Below are 20,319 nucleotides of genomic sequence, written 5' to 3'. Positions count from 1 at the left end.
CTGTCACAGACTCGGTTCCTGTAAATCGAACTACATGATTATTTTTAGGGTATCCCCTTGAGATCCTCACCTTGGGGAGAGGGGGGGCAGAAGCAGGAGTGGGCACGGTGAGAAGTGGGCTGCGAGGCGTTCCAGCAAAGGCCCCAGCCGATCTCACGGGGTTCTCCGGAGCTGGGATGGCCCTTCAGAGTTGGCCAGAGTTGGGGCAAAGGGACTGGGCCTTTATGGTCATCAGCTAGTCATTGTGTATGGGCTGCCTCTGAAAGGAGGCGTGACCGGGGTCCCAGATGACCACGAGCCAGCTGAGGGCCGTCTGCTGACAGTGCTCCCAGCAGCCCTGCTGAAGGCTGTCTCTGGCAGGGGGCTTCTCCCGGTAGCCCTATGTCATGACTGTCAGGCTCTGAGCTCTGACGCTTTTCCCAGTTTTCCCATCTAGCCATGTATCCAGTGTTAACTGACTAGCGTTTTGTAAGTTTCTGTCTTCAAAAGAGCTGAGGAGCATCAAGGTAGGAAAGGGGTGGAAATAGTGCAACCAATTGGATTTCTTTGCGGTTTCCCAAGACCTGGGCTCGCTAATATGGGAGCCACTGGCCATGGGTGGCCACTTAAAGTTAAATAAATGAAAATAAGAGTTGTTTGTTAGGCACATGCATCTGGTGGCTCCTGTGCTGACCAGGGCGGGTGCGGAACATTCCCGTCGTCAGTGCCCAGCAGGCTGAAGGTTCTCAGGAACATCTCTGCAGGCGTCTTCCAGCCTTAAACATCTGTCCTTTCCTTTACAGTCTCCTTCCTGAAATAATGCATGCACGCTGCCTCCTTTTGCACAGTTTACTTGGAAGACTGTTAGACCTTTACACGAAAATGCTGGTGCCTGATGTTTTCAATATATATCCCAGAAATGTACCTAATAACCAAGGCATTTAAGATCTGGATGAGCTATCTCTTCTGAAAGATTGAGAGGCGTGTGTCTGTAGCCATTTGCCTTAGAAACAAATTCTTCAATAGCTAGGATGTTTTCTAAGACCCTATAGATCTTACCTAGTCACTAAGTGAAGCAATGGTGAGTAAAATTGGAAATCGCATTTAGTGATATTTTATCACATTTGTCTTCTCGAGGAGGAAAGCCGAGCATCTGTGACTCCCGTGGATCCAGTTTTTCAAGTTCCAATTTCAAAGGCAGTTCAGCTGACTACGAACGATGCCATCAAAACCACTCTCCTGGTGGAATTGGACATTTCAGTAAGTTCCAGAAGCTGTCTCTGAGCCCCGTGTGCTGTCGAGGGGCTGCTGGGGTCCCCACGCTCGGGAAGGAGGACGGTCTCTGGCCGACACCAGGCCCGCTCTTTCTCGACCCCCCCATGTTCTCTCCCCACGTCACACCTGTTTTCTTTTCACTTTGGGGGTGTGTGGGGGTGGGGCTACAATGAGGAGGGATCTGGGAGGTGAGTTGATTGGAGAGAACAGTGGCGCCACCTATAGAGTGTCTCTCGCCTAGGAGAGAACAGCGTCCCCTCACTCAGTAAGCCATGAAAAAATAGCATCAAAGCGGCATTTCCGTTCGAGAAGAGCCCTGAGAGAGGCAGCGGGTCGTCGGAGGGTGGTCGGGAGCAGAGCTCAGACCCGGCCGGGCACCGACTGCTTCATTCCTCATCGTCGTGGTGGCTCTTGTGCCTTGAGAATCCGGGAGAAGTCACGGATCCCTCCAGAAAGATGGTGATAAGCGTTCTCATGTAGTTTTAGGGGCACGTGCTGTGTCTCAGCTCCATCCACGAGCCACTGCCCGGCCCCTGCCCCAAACCACTGGCCTCCTGTGACCTCAGGGCCGGAGGCTCCAGAGTCCCTCAGCTGTGTATTTCGGTGGGGGTTCCGGGAAGGGGGTTGTGCTTTCAGAAAAGGGAGTCAGGGCCGTCTGTAGATTTCGCCGAACTTCTGATAGGAAGAGAGAAATGACAGGCATCAAAACTAAGTGGTTTTGCTGGCATCCGATTGAGTAGTTTCCCGTTCCTTTGGAAGTGTTGTTAAATATTCTGTGTATACCAAAACGTTTTCTTTTTCATTCTGTGTTACGCTCTTGTCATAAAATGGTGAGGGCTGGCCGGTAGGTGGGTTCACGCTGTGTCCCTCACTGGCCGGGGATGTGAGCACGTGTGGTCAGAGGCTCTCCGGATCCTGCACTCGTTCTGTGTCGCTCTGTGAATCGCTGTGGGGGGCACGTGGATCTTCGAGTCTGCCTTCATTCACAGCAGCAAAGCCAAGTGCTGTAACGTTTTCTGCTCAGTAAGGAAGAAATACAATGTCTCTCCTGGACAATGCCCTTGCTCTTCCCCGAAAGAAAAAAAACTAAAGGAAATCGAGGACCAATGCAGACAGCCTCAAGAAGTTTCTCTCGCTCGTGTTTGCCTGAGAGGGAGTTTTACGTTGATGATGAAGACGTTTACTGAGTCACCTTAAATGAGGAAGGTTTTAACATTGTAAAAAATACTCAAATGGTCGAAACAAAACACTGGGTAGCTGTGGAAGTTTTTTTCTTTGAAGTAACTCCTGAGGCCCCTGGCTGGCCTAGTCCATGGAGCATGTGACTCTTGATCTCCGAGTTGTGAGTTGGAGCCCTGCACGGGGTGTATAGGTTACTTTAAAATTAAAAAAAAAAAAAAAAAAAAAAAAAAAAAGTAACTCCTAATAAAAGGTTTGTTCAGTTGGGCTTACTTTTTGAAGTTAGAATCATTTTGTTTCTAGTTCCTGTTTTGAAATGAGAATATAATAAAAACATATTTTTGTTACCCCACAGCTCAAACACTTGACTCATCTGTGCTTTTTTTTTCTTCCATGTTGGTTCTTCTCTAGAAAACAGATTTTTCCTATCAGCCTGGAGACGCCTTCAACGTGATCTGTCCCAACAGTGATTCTGAGGTTCAACACCTACTCCAAAGACTGCGGCTCACAGACAGAAGAGAGCACTGTGTCGTCTTGAAAATTAAGGGTGACACCAAGAAGAAAGGTACAGCCCCGATCTGTTATTTCTTCAGGTGTCATTGGACCAACGCATGGGAGGTGACCAGTGCAAGGCCCTCCTTCCCCAACCCTGTGTGATGGCTGCACAGGTGGCCTGAGGCCTGGCGCCCCGTCAGTGGGTGGGACACGGGCACGTGCTGGCCTTCCGGTTTCTTAACTTTTACACACATCACACGGGGTGGGATGATCATGCATTTTCTGCTTACTGGGACACTGCTGGACAGGACACGTGAGTGTAACCGAGTCTGTTCGTTGGCTTTCTGCACTTAGCATTATTTTGTTGTGGAGTTCTACGAGAGTTGTCCTACAGTAAACTTTTATTATATGGACCTTTTTAAGGTTTTCTTATAATGTGTATTTCTCATAGCATATTTATTGCTTATTTAGTATATAAAAATAGTTTTCCATAATTAAGGGGCATTATTTGTTTTTTCATTTGTTTGCCTAGAATCTTGAACTGGAGTTTCATCAATTCTAAAATTCTTTTTGAGAATAATATGCATTGTTAATGGACAAGAGCCATATTTTGGTTTTTGGTTTTGGTTGTTTTGTTTGTTTGTTTTGGTCCTTGGCTTTGGATAATTTCCCTCTTGTTTGGTATACCTAGATTTGGTAGGTGTGGCTAATAATACTATTGAATTTATAATTCTTTTATTTATTTATTTTTGCAAAGTGGATTTTTTTTCCCTATAAACATTTTGGGAAAATTTTTTGACTGGATAAACATTGCCACAAATCCTATTGTACCTTGCTAGCACGGTAATGTAAAGAATACAGGTAATTGTGTTTTTAAGGATGCAAAAACATTCTGTTCTTTATTTTTTGTGTCATAAACTCTTTCCTGTGTGCCTGAAAAGGAGCAGCCTTACCCCAGCACATCCCCGAGGGACGCTCTCTCCAGTTCATTCTCACCTGGTGCCTTGAAATAAGAGCAGTTCCTAAGAAGGTACTTCTCTTTGGGTGATTATTTGCAAGTATACTTAGCTCTGTGTAAGATTCATTAAATCTGGTATCTGCCCTTTGAAGGCTTAGAAGATACGGCGTTCAGGGCATCTTTTCAAGAGTTTCCAAGCGTGTATGGTATTTGTCATGGACAAATATTTTTGGGGTTGTGCTTATATTGAAATTTTGTGTTTTCTGTTGAAATGACATTTTTCTTATTCTTACCAGCCGTTAACTTGATGTGACACGTTAATCAGCGATTAAGGTGACCCCAGATGACCTTGTGTTCTCCAGTGCACAGGGACACCTTTTCTAATTGATGACAGGAAGCTTATGAGGGTGCAGGCCTGTTTAATGTTGGGATCTCTTCCGGGTGAAAGCACACAGTCACCTACTGTTAAATCAGAATTAAAGGATTCGGGTAGGTTACGGATGTCTAGATGAATGTGCAGAGAGAATGATCCACTAGGTGTCAGTAGGATGCCGGGAGCTGCGTTTCGAAGATGCTCGTACCTGATTTCTTCCAACCACGTCCCTACACAGATCCAAATGGGGACACTTTGCCGGCCGCACTTCGCCAGTGAGCATGGGTGGTGCCTCCATCAGGGTGCCCTCCACAATGCCGTTTCTGCTCTCTGTCATATTCGTCATTTGTTGCATGCAGCCTTTGGGAAGCAAACTCCTTTAGAGAGAGGCTCAGCCCTGGATGTAATTTGAGTAAATTTAGAATTCACTGTGATGAGAACTTCCTGATTAAACACAGTACGTTTCACAATTTAGTTCAGCTCTACCTTTCCATACATCGAATATACATAAACATAGTTTTCCTTACTATAAAAGTAACATTCTCACTTTAAAAATTCTGGACACAAAAATGAGTAACTCAGGAACTCAGGAGCTCGTGTACCCCAGCGTGGGAAGGTATCCTGCCTGCGACCCATGCAGAGAAGTGGGGTGCTCGTTCACCCCACACGGTTTCCAAGTGCTCGGTCTGTGTTTGGTCCTGTGCCTGGCATCGTGAAGAAGGCTTGCAGTGTGTTAGTCCCAGGATAGTTCAGGCAGGGCTCCTGAGCTGAGCCACTGGAAACCTGTGACCCCTCACGAGAGGAGGGACCTCGTCCTTCCTGTTGGGGGGTCCAGGGCACGAGGTGCTTGAGCCATGGGGTGACAAGTAGGAGTGTCTGTTAGCATCTCATTTAGCACTGGAAACAGAGGACTCGCTTACTTGCTTTGTCCCTAAAGAACCCTGGAGTGGTGACAGCTGTATGTGCCATTTAACGGGTGTATGTCCTTAAGAACCATCTATATGTATGTCATGGTCCGAATACGTGGAAACTGGAAGTCGTTACTAGCAAGTTTGGTCTTTTGTCTGAGAGTTTGGACTTGGCTCTTTGAGGCTTGGGATTCAGGATGTCATTGCTTGGCTTTCTTCGTTTCTGTTCTCCTCCTCTTTCTGCAATGAGTCTGAGGTGACTCAGAGAGTCCGTGTGCTGGAGGCTCTCGATGCTCTGGCCCTGCCTGTCTTTGCAGCCTTTGTCCTGCGCCCCCATTTCCCTGCATGCTAGTGAATACAGCATGGCCCCGGGGAGCGTGCTTTTTCCAGCCGCCTGTGCCTTTGCGGAACCGCTGGCCGCTTCGCCCTCCTGACCGTCTCTTCCACGGGGCCAGCTGTCGGCCCAGGCTTGCGTTCCGGGACACCCTGGCTGCCGAAGCCCCTATTGGGGTAGTTGGCCTCCTAAGCACTCTATGAGCTGGGAGCCCTTAGGGCAGAGCAGGGGTCGTGCCCAGTGCCTCTTGTATAAAGGACTTACCAGTTAGCAGATGAGAGAAGTCTAGCTTGTGGTCATTGGCTAAGACAAGAACAGGTATCTTGTCTCGAGTTAAAATGAGGAGTTAATGAGACTCCTGATCACTGTTACTCAAGTACACCAGACGTGACATCTGAGGTCGTACTTGGGACTGAATCACATTGGTTTGGGAAACAGGAAAGGTGACCGAAAGTAGAACGTGGGAGGGCACTTTCTTGAGCAGGCTGAGTGAAAGCACATGGGTGCCAGCCAAGTTCTCTCTCCTGATCGCACACCTAGATGCGTGACCGGGCGCGTCCCCAGGTGACCAGGCGCGTCCCCGGGTACGTACTGACGGAAGATTCGCGCAGCCTGGCCCCCCGTGGTACTTTCAGCCTGCTTCCTCCTCTGGCCGCAGGCGATGCTGAGAGCCCTGGCGGAACACGCGGCCGGCCCAGACAGGCGCAGGCTGCACGAGCTGTGCAGCAGGCAGGGCGCCGCCGACTACGGCCGCTTCGTGCGGGACGCCCACACCGGGCTGCTGGACCTCCTGCTGGCTTTCCCATCCTGCCAGCCTCCGCTGGCGCTCCTGCTCGGTGAGTGCTCCTGGCCCTGCGCCCCAGGGGCCCTCCCATCAGTGCTCCCCACCCCTGTGCCAAGGGCCCTCCCGTGAGTGCTTCCGGCCCTGTGCCCCAGGGGCCCTCCCGTGAGTGCTCCCAGCCCTGCGCCCCAGGGGCCCTCCTGTGAGTGCTCCCAGCCCTGCGCCCCAGGGACCCTCCCGTGAGTGCTCCCCACCCCTGCGCCAAGGGCCCTCCCGTGAGTGCTCCCCTGCCCTGTGCCCCAGGGGCCCTCCCGTGAGTGCTCCCCGGCCCTGTGCCCCAGGGGCCCTCCCGTGAGTGCTCCCCGGCCCTGTGCCCCAGGGGCCCTCCCGTCTGTCTGGCAGGTGGCAGGTGGCAGGTGGGAGCGCGTCTCTGGGAGGGAGCCTCTGTGTCAGGGTCTTCCTGGAAGTGGGAAGAACCCCGCTGCCACAATGTTTATTTCCTTACTTCGTCCTTCCGCCGTCCTCACAATCGTCTGAGCTTCCTTGCAGCCAGTGGTCCTTCTCCTTCTTTGGATTGGCCTTCGGCGTCTTTTCCATTCATTCAGCTATGGTTTGGAAAGTTTTTTTGGTCAGATTTTACCGAAAAAGGCGTTTCCCGAAGGAAACCAGGTTTTTCAAAGCTGATAGGCATCAGGTGTACATGACAGGGGTTAAGGAGGTGGGTGCTCTCTGTGCAGAACACAGAGGTGTCGCCGCTGGGCACGTCCAGTTCAGGGCGCTCCCAGGGCGGCAGGGGCCCCCCGTGTCGTACCGGCACGTGCCGCCTCGTGCAGGGAGCCTCCGGGCTTGAGGCTTGGGTGAACTGGCCACAGAATGTCCAAATGTAGGATTACCTTGATTTTCATCCACACTGTCTCTTGGGGTGTTTGTTCCAACAGAAGAGAGAAGACCTCCCTGAGGAGCTGTGTGTCAGGGAGGGACTTTCTGCAGCCTCCGTGGGGACCACAGACGTTTAGCAGGGACGGTGACGGAGAAGTGCGCAGGAGTCCTAGGCGCGTAGTACTTTCCTGTGCTTGTAGTTTTGTCCTCTCCTAGCTGTTTTCCTGTGGTGATAACTAGTAAAACCTTCAGAATTGCGTTACCTTTGGTTCCAGGAAAACGTATATCCTGCTTCTCACTGTTAGGCCACAAGGTGCCCCGTTGTCCCGCAGAATTAGCTGTGTGCTCCTCTATAAGTCAGATCCTGCTTTATTTCCCTTCTTCCTTTTTTAAGTTTATTTATTTTGAGGGTTTTGAGGGAGAGAGAATACACATGCATGAGCGGCGAGCAGGGCAAGGGCAGAGATGAGAAAGAGAGAGAGAGAGAGAGAGAGAGAGAGAGAGAGAGAGAGAGAGAGAATCCCAAGCAGACTCCACACCCAGCGCGGAGCCTGATGCGGGGCGCAGTTTTATGAACCATGAGATCATGACCTGAGTGGAAATCAAGAGTCGGACATTCAACTGACTGAGCCCCCCAGGTGCCTTTTTCCCTTTTTCTTAGTACTCCTTTTCCTTGTCCTCAAAATGGTGAAGTTTCTGAGCGAGGCAGCTCCTCCCACTTTCCCGTATTCAAAGGGACGCTCCTCCCCTTCCCAGTGGAGTCTGTGGAGGGAGAACGGGGGTTGGGAGAATAACCAGAACATGTGTAGACAAACTGTAAGAACTCTTGTAAAGCTCCCCAGCATATGAGAATAGCTTTCTGTTCTTTTCACTGATTTGCTGTCTTTTAACTTCTGTATAGCACTTATTACACAATTATGTAAAAAATTAGTAAAGGCATTGAGGCTTAAAAAATTAGATTATTGGGGCGCCTGGGTGGCTCAGTCGGTTGAGTGTCCGACTTCGGCTCAGGTCATGATCTCACAGTTGATGAGTTCGAGCCCCACGTCGGGCTCTGTGCTGACAGCTCAGAGCCTGGAGCCTGCTTCGGATTCTGTGTCTCCCTCTCTCTCTGCCCCTCCCCTGCTCATGCTCTGTCTCTGTCTCTCTCTCAAAAATAAATAAACATTAAAAAATTATTTTCCAGCTTCTTTAAAGAAATTGAACGTATCTAAAGCTTATATTATGTTGAGCCCTTTTTAAGCCTTATTCTGTTATTTGTTAAATTTTAGAACAGGTCTTTCCCAGTTTTTACTAGAGAACTACTAAACGTATAACGTTGAACACAAAAAGTTTCAGAGTTTGTTAGTGGACAGTTAGGTATTCAAGTAGTGAATCATTTTTTTTTTTTTATGAAATTTATTGTCAAATTGGTTTCCATACAACACCCAGTGCTCATCCCAAAAGGTGCCCTCCTCAATACCCATCACCCACCCTCCCCTCCCTCCCACCCTCAAGTAGTGAATCTTTGACTTTTTTTTAAGTTTATTTACTTTGAGAGAAAGGGAGAGTAGGGAAGGGGGTGTGTGGGTGTGGGGGAGAGAGAGAATGACAGAGAGAGGGAGAGAGAGAGAATCCCAAGCAGGCTCTGTGCTGCCAGTGCAGGGCCCAGCTCGGGCCTCAGACTCACAAACCATGAGCCATGACCTGAGCCCAAATCAAGAGTTGGTTGCTTAATCGACTGAGCCACCCAGCTGCCCCCGACTCTTTGACCTACTTTTAAAAGAGCACCAATGTATTTGGAAACCACTGGGTTCTGGATAACTTAAAGGTTTTACCACTACATTCCCATTTTCTTCTTACTATATAAATATAAGAAGGAAAAATATTTCAAGCCTAAGTATTTCCCATAATCCTTAACACCCTTAATCTTTTGGGGGTCATGATCTTATTTGAAATATGAAAACTCTGGACACTTCTCAGAAAACTGCACACACATAGCGAATTTAATGAGTTTCTTGATTCTGAAGCCCCTTCATGGATGCTTTTATTATCCTTTGGGTTAAGAAGCTAGCCTTAGAAAGACACACTGATTTCCAGTTAAAGGAATGCCACGTGTCTGGTTTTTAATGTGAGGAATTGGAAAAAGTATTCAGTCATAATTTGCTTAGTCACAGTGAATTTACACATGCTCTAAAATATGATTTAGAGTGGGAGAGAGCCAAAGCATAAGAGACTCTTAAAAACTGAGAACAAACTGAGGGCTGATGGGGGGTGGGAGGGAGGGGAGGGTAGGTGATGGGTATTGAGGAGGGCACCTCTTGGGATGAGCACTGGATGTTGTATGGAAACCAATTTGACAATTTCATATATTGAAAAATAAAAAAATAAAAAATAAAAAAAAGTTATGATTTAAATGCAAACATGTTATTTTGGGTATTCGAAATAAAAAATAGGCATCAAACTCAGACTTGAATTTTGACAAACCCTTACATATAATTTTTTTTTCAGTAGCAGTGAATTCATTGCTTGTTTTCATTTTCTTTTTTCTAGAGCATCTTCCTAAGCTCCAGCCCAGACCATATTCGTGTGCAAGGTACTGATATTTACTAACACATAGCATCTCTCTCCCAAAATATTGTGAATCTCCGACTTCTAAATCCTTATTAGTTCCAAATTCACCCGGTGGAAGTTTAACCTGATTTTTGGAAGACAATAGCGGGGACACAATAGGGAATGAAGGAGACCCGTCTTGGGACTCTGGTCCTGCAGAAGCACAGCCACATTTAGTCCCTGGGCTGCAACCACATTCCCCCACATGAGGCCACAGTCGCCCGGGCCTCACCTGCTGCCTGGAGTGCTGGGCCAGGCCACCTTCGCTGGGTAGCAGAGGCCGCCAGTGAAGAGATGAAAGGTTGCAGAGATCTTACGGAGTCTTGAAGCAAACAGGGAATTGGAATCTCACAAGATGGGGGGCAGGAGGAGGGGAGCTTTTAAGGAGCAACAGATCGCTTTTCCCTGAGGAGTTAGAAGGCAGCTTAGAGCCCAGAAAGAAACCTCCCTGTGTCCAGTAAGAAAGGCTGAGTGTAGCCTGGATGATCAGTCCTGATACAAAGTTTAAAAGTAACCTGTGTGTCTCTGCAGCTCAAATCTGTCTCACCCGGGGAAGCTTCATTTCGTTTTCAACGTCGTGGAGTTTTTGTCTCCCACCACGATGGAGGTCCTTCGGAGGGGCGTGTGCACAGGCTGGCTGGCCACGGTGGTCGCGTCCATCCTTCGTCCAGACACGCAGGTGTCCCCTGCAGAAGGCGGGCCAGCCCCTGCTCCTGAGGTACTGGGAGTGTGCAGTGTGGGCCTTCTTAAAATGCTGTTTGCCTGATTCGAAAAAACAACGTGGTCTTCCCTGGCATCGTCCGTTACTGTGCAGTTTATTCAAGGGAAAATTTTTGCCATACTTGAATTTTAGAATCTCTTTCCTGGGAAGTCAGGAAAACATTACCTGCGTTCCATGTCTCTCTCAAATATTTAAAGTATGAATTTTGTAAAATACAGTCTTTTCTCCTTCCCTGTCCTGTTCGTAGAAAAGAAGGCCTTTCCTGCCAGTTGGCACAGGAAGAGTCCAGGACCATACTGAAGGCTGGTGTTGAGGTGTGCAGGCCAGAGCCTGTGTCCCAGATAAGTCCTTAACTTGGAGTCAGTCGACACCCGGAGATTAATTTTATAGCCTTTAGTTTTGGGGTACTAGAGGTTGGGTTTTTTTGTTGTTTTTTTAATTTTTTTTAATGTTTATTTACTTTTGAGAGAGAGAGCACAAAGAGGGGAGAGACAGAGAGAGAGGGAGACAGAATCCAAAGCAGGCTCCAGGCTCCACGCTTTCTGCACAGGGCCGGACGTGGGGCCTCGAACCCATGAATTGTGAGATCGTGACCTGAGCTGGAGTCAGACGCCCACCTGACTGAGCCACCCAGGCACCCCTAGGGTACTAGGGTTTCACCCTATTTCTTTCCTTTTTGTCACAGATGTGGTATAGAATTCGAATTAGTGCTGTTAACGTGAAGGCATAATGTGGCAAAATGGCTTTTTAAACACACGGGAGAAAAATGTGACTCGATTTTGTGAACTGTGGACACTTTTACATCTGGACTTAGTGCCCATCCTTCGTGTTTTGATACAGCATGGGCAGAATCTCACTCAAGACTGTGGCGAAAGGAACAGTTTAAAGTCCCTGCTCGCCCACGAGGATGGTTGAAATTAAACAAAACATTTCAGGCTTTATCACGAAGTCGTCTTTCTCTGTGGTATTGAAAAAAAAAACGTACCTATCATTTGTAGCCTTATCTTAGGACGGATGTGGTGGTTGTAAGTTATTGCAGTGGAAGAGTTCATGCCCTGAGGGGGTAGTAAGGCTCGGTGTATACTTGAGAGGGCTTGTGGGAAACTGCTGCCTGAAGTTGCCCTTTACTGCGGTATTTTGCCAGGCTGCTGCCTGGACGGAGGCGTCTGAGAGAGAGACCCCGTCTCCTCCCCTGCACCCTGTACTCCTGGGTTCACGCGTCAACAAAATATTAACCTAACACACTGTTCTTCTTTTTTGTTTTTTTTAATTAAAAATATTTTTTTTAACGTTTATTTTTGAAGGAGAGAGACAGGGCGTGAGCAGAGAGAGAGAGGGAGACACAGAATCGGAAGCAGGCTCCAGGCTCTGAGCTGTCAGCACAGAGCCGGACGCGGGGCTCCTACTCATGAGCCGAGAGATCATGACCTGAGCCAAAGTCAGATCCTCAACCGACTAGGCCACCCAGGCACCCCGGTTTTGAAAAGAAATACTACAATACCGACAGGACCGTACTATGTCGTATGATCCTATGAAAAGAGATGATCTCCAGAAAGTTGAACATGTGTGCGCCACACATATCACAGCCACTCAGCACGGGTGCCTTTTACACATTCTCTCCTCCCTTCCACCCTTTTCTTGCTCCTTTCTCTGCTTTAACAGATCTTTTATCGTAGGCTCCTCAGTGTTGAGGCATTAGAAGTACCGGGAAAAGGATACGACTTCAACTGTGCTGCTTAGCACACGTTTTATTAGGAAGTGTAGGGACTGTTAAGGGTCACGTGACCCACCCCACACCCTCCCCGCGCGGGTAGATGGGACAACTGTGACAGACGCCCCCTGTCCCTGGGAGGCGTGGACCGCCCCTCCCGACGGTGTGTGGCCAGATCACGCCATGAGGCGCGAGCGGACAGGATGCGTGCCTGGCCCGGCGGGAGCTCCCTGCCGGTGCGGCTGTGATAGGAGGACGGGACGCCACGGGTCAGGGACGCTGCTGGGGCTTGGAAGTGGGTGAAGTTGGTCTGTGGCGCAGAGAGCTATAGCCAACCCGTAGCCTTCCAGGAGAGCCAGGAAGACGTGTGTGGAGGTGTTGTGAGCCGTGTGGGGTCTGCTGCAGCGAGAGTGGACCTATGCTGGTTGCCTTGCGGTCCCTGTCACCAACACACTCCCGTCATACCCGGTGTATCCTGTTTTGTTTTGCCTCACGGGTCTTATTACGAGTCATTTTACGGACAAATGTCTGATTATCGTCTCTTGTTCCGAAAACGTAAGTCCTCGGAGACAGGGATCTTGTTTTGTTCATTTCTGTATCCATAGTGCTTGTCCTATTGAGTACCGGCAGGGAGACTCATACGTGAATGAGTCAAGGCCAAGGTAACGTTAATGACTAGAATGAGAGCACGCATTCACTCACAGCTCTGCTGGTTCTTTGTTTAAAAAGTACGGTGTTCATCCCGTTGATGAACCTCGTATGATTTTCCTTCCACCCAAGGAGAAAACGTCTATAATTACACATGGGTGTGTAGAGCAGTTTCCCATTGCCCGGTATAAGTTCTGCGCAGAGCAAAGTGAGACTGGAACTGAAATAGATTTAGAAGTTGATTCCTTGTAAGTGTTTCTGGCACACAGTTTAGAAGAACAATCTTTGGAAATTTTAGCAAAAAGGTTGTATTTATCTGTGTATTCGGCTTACTTATTCTTCCCCTCTTGCAGACACATAACATTGACCCCAGATTAACAAATACAGCACAATTCTCTAGCATCTTTGGAGCAACCCTCTGCTTTTTCCTTCACTTGCCTAATTTGCACTGGAAACTTTCACTCCATCTTGTTAATCTTCGTTGCCCCTTCGTGTGTGAACACAGAGAATCCTGTCTTCAGGTTTTCGTGCATTTCTCCATGATATATATAAACGGTTGCCTACTAGAAAGCAGATCTTATCCACGGGCCCAGGACAAGAATGTGATTGTATCTGTTCAGTGTTCTACCTTCAAAATATACCTGTCATTTTTAAAGCACCTTTGATTTCGACGGAAAGTAAAACTTTGCAAGACAGGCTTGTGTTTTTCTCTTTGGTGGTGGAAATGTTCACGGTTTCAGTCAGATCTGATGCTGCTGTTTAATTTCTCTAGCAAAGATCATCTTGCTTACGTACCTTTGTCTAGGTTTTCTTTCGGACTCACGAGCATTGGTTTAATATTCCAGATCTCCATCTCTCCTCGAACGACCGGTTTTTTCCACTTACCGAGTGACCCCGCCGCCCCCGTCATAATGGTGGGTCCGGGAACTGGCATAGCGCCCTTCATTGGTTTCCTGCAACACAGGTGTGTGCTTTCTTTGACTAGTGAGAAAATGTATCCCTTGTGATACTGGCTAGAAATACAACAGAGCACCTTTTTTGTTTCCGCAGTGACTTTTTTGGATATTGGACTTGGGTTGTAAAATTTTTATTTTAAAAAATTATTATCAAATGTGTGATCGCATAGCGTAATTTGTCACCATGGGAAAAGTAAATCTGCTGTCTCCCAGAGGTTTCGTTTTGTATTAGAAGCTCCCTTTTTACGGCAGCACTTTATTTTTCTTTTTTTTCCCCCAGCTGCACATGGTTTATAACGTGTAGTTGGGGACAGATTTCAGGCACCACTTTCTGTTGTGATGATGTGCGCACTGTCCCATGTGTCCCTCAACTAGATAATCCTGCTACTGACGGAGATTCGCTTACACCAAAGATTCAGAGTTAAACCCAAACGTCAGTAATTTTCAGCAGATTGATCTGAATAGATGTGTCTTCGTATCCGTGTAGAACTATTTGATGTAAAACAAGTTGTCCTTCTCTCCCTGTCTGTGAAATCATGAACAATTCTTTTTGTGTGCTGGTCTCCACATAGCGGTGTAATATCCTGTGGATAGAGTCTTTTTGTTGTTTTTACTTTGTTTTCGGTTTTTCCTCAAGGAAGCAGAGAGGAAGGGCAGACGTGGCCGGCTCGTCTCCTCGCTGTGTCATTTCTGAAACAGTTCTCAGCAGATCGTTCTCCTGCGTAAAGCCCGGGGCCACGTTTCCATTCCATTAATTGAGAGTTGATTTTATTCAGAGTCGCTATCAATATTGAATGTAGAAGTCAGTGTAGGTTTCACACTGTGATGTGATGTTCTGGGCCATCCTCCTAGATCCCCACGAAATGCTCGTAGGTGCCTGCAGCCCACAGGTAATGCCTGTAGTAGCTGCTGCTGGAGGGACCGGGGATCCCTGGGAACATGGCACAGTGGTCACTCAGTGACTGCAAACCCTGCCTCGGTTTCTTGGGGGTATTTCCTGACCTAATAGCTTGGTTTTACATATATATATTTTTTTTAATGCTTGTTTATTTTTGAGAGACAAAATGTGAATGGGGGAGGGGCAGAGAGAGAGGGAGACACAGAATCCAAAGCAGGCTCCGGGCTCTGAGCTGTCAGCACAGAGCCCGATGTGGGGCTCGAATCCATGAACCGTGAGATCATGACCTGAGCCGAAGTCGGACGCTTGACCGGCTGAGCTGCCCAGGCACCCCAGTTTTACATATTCTTTATGTCCAACATCTCCACTTTCTTTCTCACGTAGAGAGAAACTCCAAGAACAACATCCAGAGGGACACTTCGGAGCAATGTGGTTGTTTTTTGGCTGCCGACATAAGGAAAGGGATTATTTATTCAGGTACGACACAATTCTAGTATTCTGATTCCAGGCTTTCTCAGCTTGAAAGGATGAACTTTCAAGTAACTCATATACCGTATTTCAGAGAAGAACTCCGGCACTTCTATAAGCGTGGGATCCTAACTCACTTGAAGGTTTCCTTCTCGAGAGATGCTCCTGTCGGGGAGGAGGAAGCCCCAGTGAAGTATGTGCAAGACAACATGTGGCTTCACAGCAAGCAGGTGGCCAGGGTCCTTCTTCAGGAGAGCGGCTACATTTACGTGTGTGGGTGAGTGGCCGTCAGGCTCAGGGGCCGGGTCGGCGAAGACAGTTGATGATACTTATTAAGTGAACCAGGGACTGTTAACCTAGGTGGGTAGGGATGACTGATTTGATTCCTAAGTACAGGAATAGGAATACAAGTTCTAAAATGATTTTAACATACATTTAGCAGCCAAGGTGTTGTCATTATCCGAGAAATAGAAGTGAAAATTAATCCTTGCTTTTCAGAATGCCGTGTGCTGTATTGAATACATGTTTTAGCCTCTAGAAGTTCTTTTTGGTATTAAGACGTTACTCATTGAACTTGCAGTCTCAGGACTGATTTTGTTGTATCCAAGAATATGTGACGTGTGCAGCTGACCTAACTAAGGAAAACTCTGGTTTTTTACTCTGAGAATGTGAATCTAAAGATCCTTTTTTTCAAGGCATAATTTATGTCAAAGTTGACCTAAGCCAGGAATTTTCTTTGTTAAGTTTTATTTACTTTTTGAAGCAAGATCTATTATAGAAATCCCAAAATTGCCATAAAAAATAAAAATTTGGGGAACTTACCAACTTGTCAGTGGAATTAAAAAAAACTGCTAAATAGAAAGGACTTTTGAAGTGAGAAGTAGTTGTTTTTAATTCTAACACATCCCTGGCATTTATTTTTAAATTTTTATTTATTTTTGAGAGAGAGAGACAGGGTGTGAGCCAGGGAGGGGCAGAGAGAGAGGGAGACACAGAATCTGAAGCAGGCTCCAGGCTCTGAGCTGTCAGCACAGAGCCTGACATGGGGCTCGAACCCACAAGACATGAGATCATGACCTGAGCCGAAGTTGGATGCTTAACCGACTGAGCCGCCCAGGTGCGCCCACATCCCTGGTGTTTAAAATGTGTTGTAAATCACCAAGTCAGGTTTTTTTGTTTGTTTTGTTTTGTTTTTAAACTGTGATACCGAAGAAGAAATACTGGTACAGTGATCTGGAATAGATATAATTGAAACAGGTTTTATAAAACAGAGCTTTTTCTATTGACTTCTCATGACCTGTTGTGATAACGTCTATTCTGTCTTATTGTTAAAAAAATTGGTTTTGACCACTGAGTTGATTTTGTGACCTGTTAATGGATTTTTGACTCTCTGCTTTTGGTTGATAAAGGCAGAGATTCTGGACATGATGTTGGTTTACATTTTCATTTAGCTTTTAGAGAAGTATTTGACCTTCACTTTGGAGAGTGTAGAGCTGTCAATGATGAGGAATAGGCTGGAGTTTTAGATGCAGCTCGAACTACTAGAGGCAAAGTCAGTTGCACAAGTCTACAGATAACTGATAATTGAGAACTTGGGGGATATCTTACATGGCCAGAGTCTTAAAATGTTAATTCAGGAATAGTTCTTTACTCATTACTGGTGCCTCACTTTCCCATCTGTGCAGTGGAGTTGATAATGTGCATCATGGTGGTCTGTGGTCGGGGCTCAGGACGAGACCCCGTGGTGCCCTCATGCGGACCAGCCCCTCAGCAGGAGTGATCTTGTCCCTCAGCCCAGGGACCACTGTCCCAAGCCGGGAGCCTTGTGCTGCTGACAGTCAAGAGGACAGTGGAGACCAGGAGGCGTGGCAGCTGCAGCCACTGGCGCCACAGGGAAGGGCTGTGGGGATGAAAACTCCGGTGCAGTGGTGGAGGGTGGAGCACGACCAAGTCGAGGTGGCCCCTGGAGACACCTTTCCCAAGAAGTGTTACCGCAAGGGCAGGACAGGTTCTGTTCCCGACATCTTGGAGTCCTACCTGACACCTTGTTTTTTTTTTAACTTGTTTGTTTTTAAGAGTGCATGTGTGCAGGTGCGTGAGCGAGCGGGGGAGGGCAGATAGGGAGGGAGGGAGGGAGGGAGGGAGGAAGAAAATCCCAAGTAGCCCCCATGCCGTCAGCGCAGAACCCAACATGAGGCTCGATCCCGCGAGCTGCAACATCATGACCTGAGCCAAAATCAAGACTCAGACGCTTAACTGACTGAGCCACCCAGGTGCCACCAGCGTCCTGTCTGGCACGGTTCAGATGTGGAGTGATAAGTGCAGCACATTCCCTGCCCCCAAACAGCTTACTCCCTGCTGGGAAAGCCACATCAGCAGGTGGTTGGAGGGGACTGCAGGGGCACAGGAGGGTCACTCACCCTGTCCTATAAGTGAATAGGCTAAAACATGTCGAAGCACTTAGAGCCAGGCCCCCAGTTAATGTGTCTGTTAATATTTACGTGTGTGTGTGTGTGCGCGTGTGCACAGGCATGTGTGTGTCCATATGAAGGCTTGTAGGTGGAAACCTGGTTGCCCTTGGGAATGCAAGTTCCGCTGTGTGTCCGGAGAATGAAGTGGGGGGATGAAGGCCATGAGCAGAGCTAGGTTTATGGGGTCCTGAGACCTTGGACTTGGCTGCTCCTGGAGCAGGGGCGCCTTTGAGGGTTTCCAGCTGGCAGTGATCAGCTCTGAGGTTTGGATGGGTCACTGGTGAAGGCCTGACAGCTGACAGGCTGGGGCACCTGTTGGGTCGCTTCCCAGAGAGACAGAGGGAGGACCAGGGTGGGTGACGGTGGAGTCCGTGGGATTAGATTTGTGAATTACGGAGGCTTCGGTGAAAGTTCTTGTTTCCTAAACACTGACGCTATTATTCCTTTTTCTAGAGATGCAAAGAATATGGCCAAAGATGTCAATGATACCCTTGTGGAGATAATAAGCAAAGAGACTGGAGTTGAGAAACTGGAGGCAATGAAAACATTGGCTACTTTAAAAGAAGAAAAACGGTACCTTCAGGATATTTGGTCATAAAATCAAAGGAAAAGAAAAGAGTTGTGCTTTTTTGGCTGAAAGCGCTAAAAGACAATTTCACTGAAACTGAGACTTTGAATTTTTAAAACTAAATTAAAAAAGGTTTCTTGGAGGAGGTAGGGCAGGAGTGGGTCACTTCCCCTTACAGCAGACTTCTGGCTTGGTTTTCCGTAAATGCCCCTGCCGCTCAGCACTCCGCGCTTCAGCCCCTACACTGGCACCTCCCGGGCCGGCCACTGCGTCCTGGGGAACGTCACAGGTCCCTCCGTCCGCTCACAGGGCATCTGTCTGTACGCGACGAGGCTTCCCAGGACAGGGCGTGGGCCCTAGAGCCGAGCGGGTGATAGTTAAAGCTCGTGAACTTAATGTGGCAGTTTTTATAAACAAGGTGAAAATAATTTATTCTTACGTGAACTCTACCGTAAAGAATATTCATGTATTAAAATGAACCGTGTGTGGTGTGTGATTACTTGTGGACACAGGCAGTCCCTGATGTCCGACGTTTTGACCTTACGGTGGGTGAGAGCGGTTCGCATCCGGTAGAAAGTGGACTCGACAGTTCGAGTTTTGCTCTTTCCCCGGGTCGGGGACGAGTGATGTCTCGCTCTCCGGTTTGCGGGACGTCGCGGAGTCCCCAGGCCCGGCCGCCGTCTGTACCCGCGCAAACGTTTTGTCTCTTTCGGTGCAGCGCTCAGTAAATCGAGGTGGTCGGCACTAAGCTGCACCTTCAGGGCTCACGTCCGTGAGGTAGGCCGGGCTGAGCAGTGACGTTCGGTAGCTTAGGCGGATTAAATGCTTTTCGACTTACGAGGTTTTCAACTTAGAATGGATTTGTTGGGCTGTAACCTCACTGTAAGTTGAGGAAGATCTGTATAACCTTGTCAAATGATTATTTATTGCCAAGACTATATTTTTGATAAAAAAATACTAAGGTAATGCTTATAGAGATTTTTTTAAATGACTTTAAAAATGTGACCTATATTTTAAAATTCTATTTTATATGACTTACCACAGTTGCTTCTTAATATCATAGTTCCAGAATTTAGGGAAATTTGCATAGTTTACAGATGCGAGCAAGTACATATTTTAGTAAAACTACACCTCCATCCCCCCCGCCCCGTTCGTCTCCTCTGCTCCTTTTGGCGTATTTTTTAGTTTTTCTACATTATTTTAACCCCATGCTATCACTCAAATTGTGTCGTAGGCTTAAAATACCTACTTAAATTAGTGTCCTTGTGTTCTAAAAATTCCTACTGCGGTCTTATATTTATGTCCCCCCACCCCCATTCATGTGTTCCCGTTCTAATTTCCATTGTGATGATAGTAAGAGGTGGGGCCTCTAGGAGGCACTTGGGTCACGAGGGTGGAGCCCACAGGAATGGGATCAGTACCCTGACACGGAGGCCCCCCAGAGCCCCCTGGCTCCTGCCTGGGGGGGGGACACGAAGCCCATAGTCTGCGGCCAGAAGAGGGCTCTCTCCAGAGTCGGGCCCCACCGGCACCCTCCTCTTGGACGTCTAGCCTCCAGAACCGTGAGAAGTAATGGTTTGTAAGGCACCCGCCGTCTGGTGTGCTGTTCCAGCCGCCCAAGAGCCTACGACAGCTCCCAGTGACAAATTCTTGTAAAATTTGTCAGTACAGAAAAAAAAACGTAAAAGGGTATTAATTTTTCTAGGCTCTGATGTTCACTGGTTTTTTATTCAAGAGATTGGCATTTATAAAACAAATCTACCTGCCACAGGTTCCTGGTCATTTTGAAAAATAAATAATGTTAAGATTTGATAAAGCTTTATGCCTGTTACATTATTCTCTAGTCTTATTTTGTATATTTTATAACAAATCTATTTAACCTATCATTTTATAGATTTAGAATTATATATAGAATTATATTATTCATATATAACAAATGTATATTTAAACAAATCTAAAAAAACAGAACCTATCAAACAAATCCAGTTACAGACTTAATGATAAGCACGTGCTTGTATATATCAGCCAAAAAGGACTTAAGATGAGAACGTTGAAAAGGGCAAAGCACCACGTTCTTTACTTTTGACAACTGTAACAAGAGGTAACAAGAGCTCGTGTTCCCCTG

The 20,319-nt window shown here is 47.4% G+C and overlaps 1 protein-coding gene across 2 annotated transcripts in view; it reads left to right on the top strand.

Annotated features, from left to right (window-relative positions):
- MTRR (5-methyltetrahydrofolate-homocysteine methyltransferase reductase) overlaps window positions 1-20,010 on the top strand; it is a 32,556-nt gene extending 12,546 nt beyond the window's left edge. The window contains exons 6-15 of one of the 2 annotated variants that reach the window (XM_047862746.1): window positions 1,117-1,239; window positions 2,845-2,998; window positions 3,870-3,958; window positions 6,160-6,337; window positions 9,694-9,736; window positions 10,285-10,471; window positions 13,679-13,797; window positions 15,072-15,164; window positions 15,250-15,432; window positions 18,080-20,010. In XM_047862746.1, coding sequence (XP_047718702.1) covers window positions 1,117-1,239; window positions 2,845-2,998; window positions 3,870-3,958; window positions 6,160-6,337; window positions 9,694-9,736; window positions 10,285-10,471; window positions 13,679-13,797; window positions 15,072-15,164; window positions 15,250-15,432; window positions 18,080-18,224 — 1,314 coding nt within the window. In that variant the 3' untranslated portion in view covers window positions 18,225-20,010. The remainder of the gene's footprint in view (window positions 1-1,116; window positions 1,240-2,844; window positions 2,999-3,869; window positions 3,959-6,159; window positions 6,338-9,693; window positions 9,737-10,284; window positions 10,472-13,678; window positions 13,798-15,071; window positions 15,165-15,249; window positions 15,433-18,079) is intronic. The other variant, XM_047862756.1, reaches the window with a different exon arrangement.
- The last annotated feature ends 309 nt before the right edge of the window (window positions 20,011-20,319 follow it).

Source organism: Prionailurus viverrinus, chromosome A1 (genome assembly GCF_022837055.1).
Source record: "Prionailurus viverrinus isolate Anna chromosome A1, UM_Priviv_1.0, whole genome shotgun sequence".
NCBI lineage: Eukaryota > Metazoa > Chordata > Mammalia > Carnivora > Felidae > Prionailurus > Prionailurus viverrinus.
This window is presented reverse-complemented; position numbering and strand designations above follow the sequence as displayed.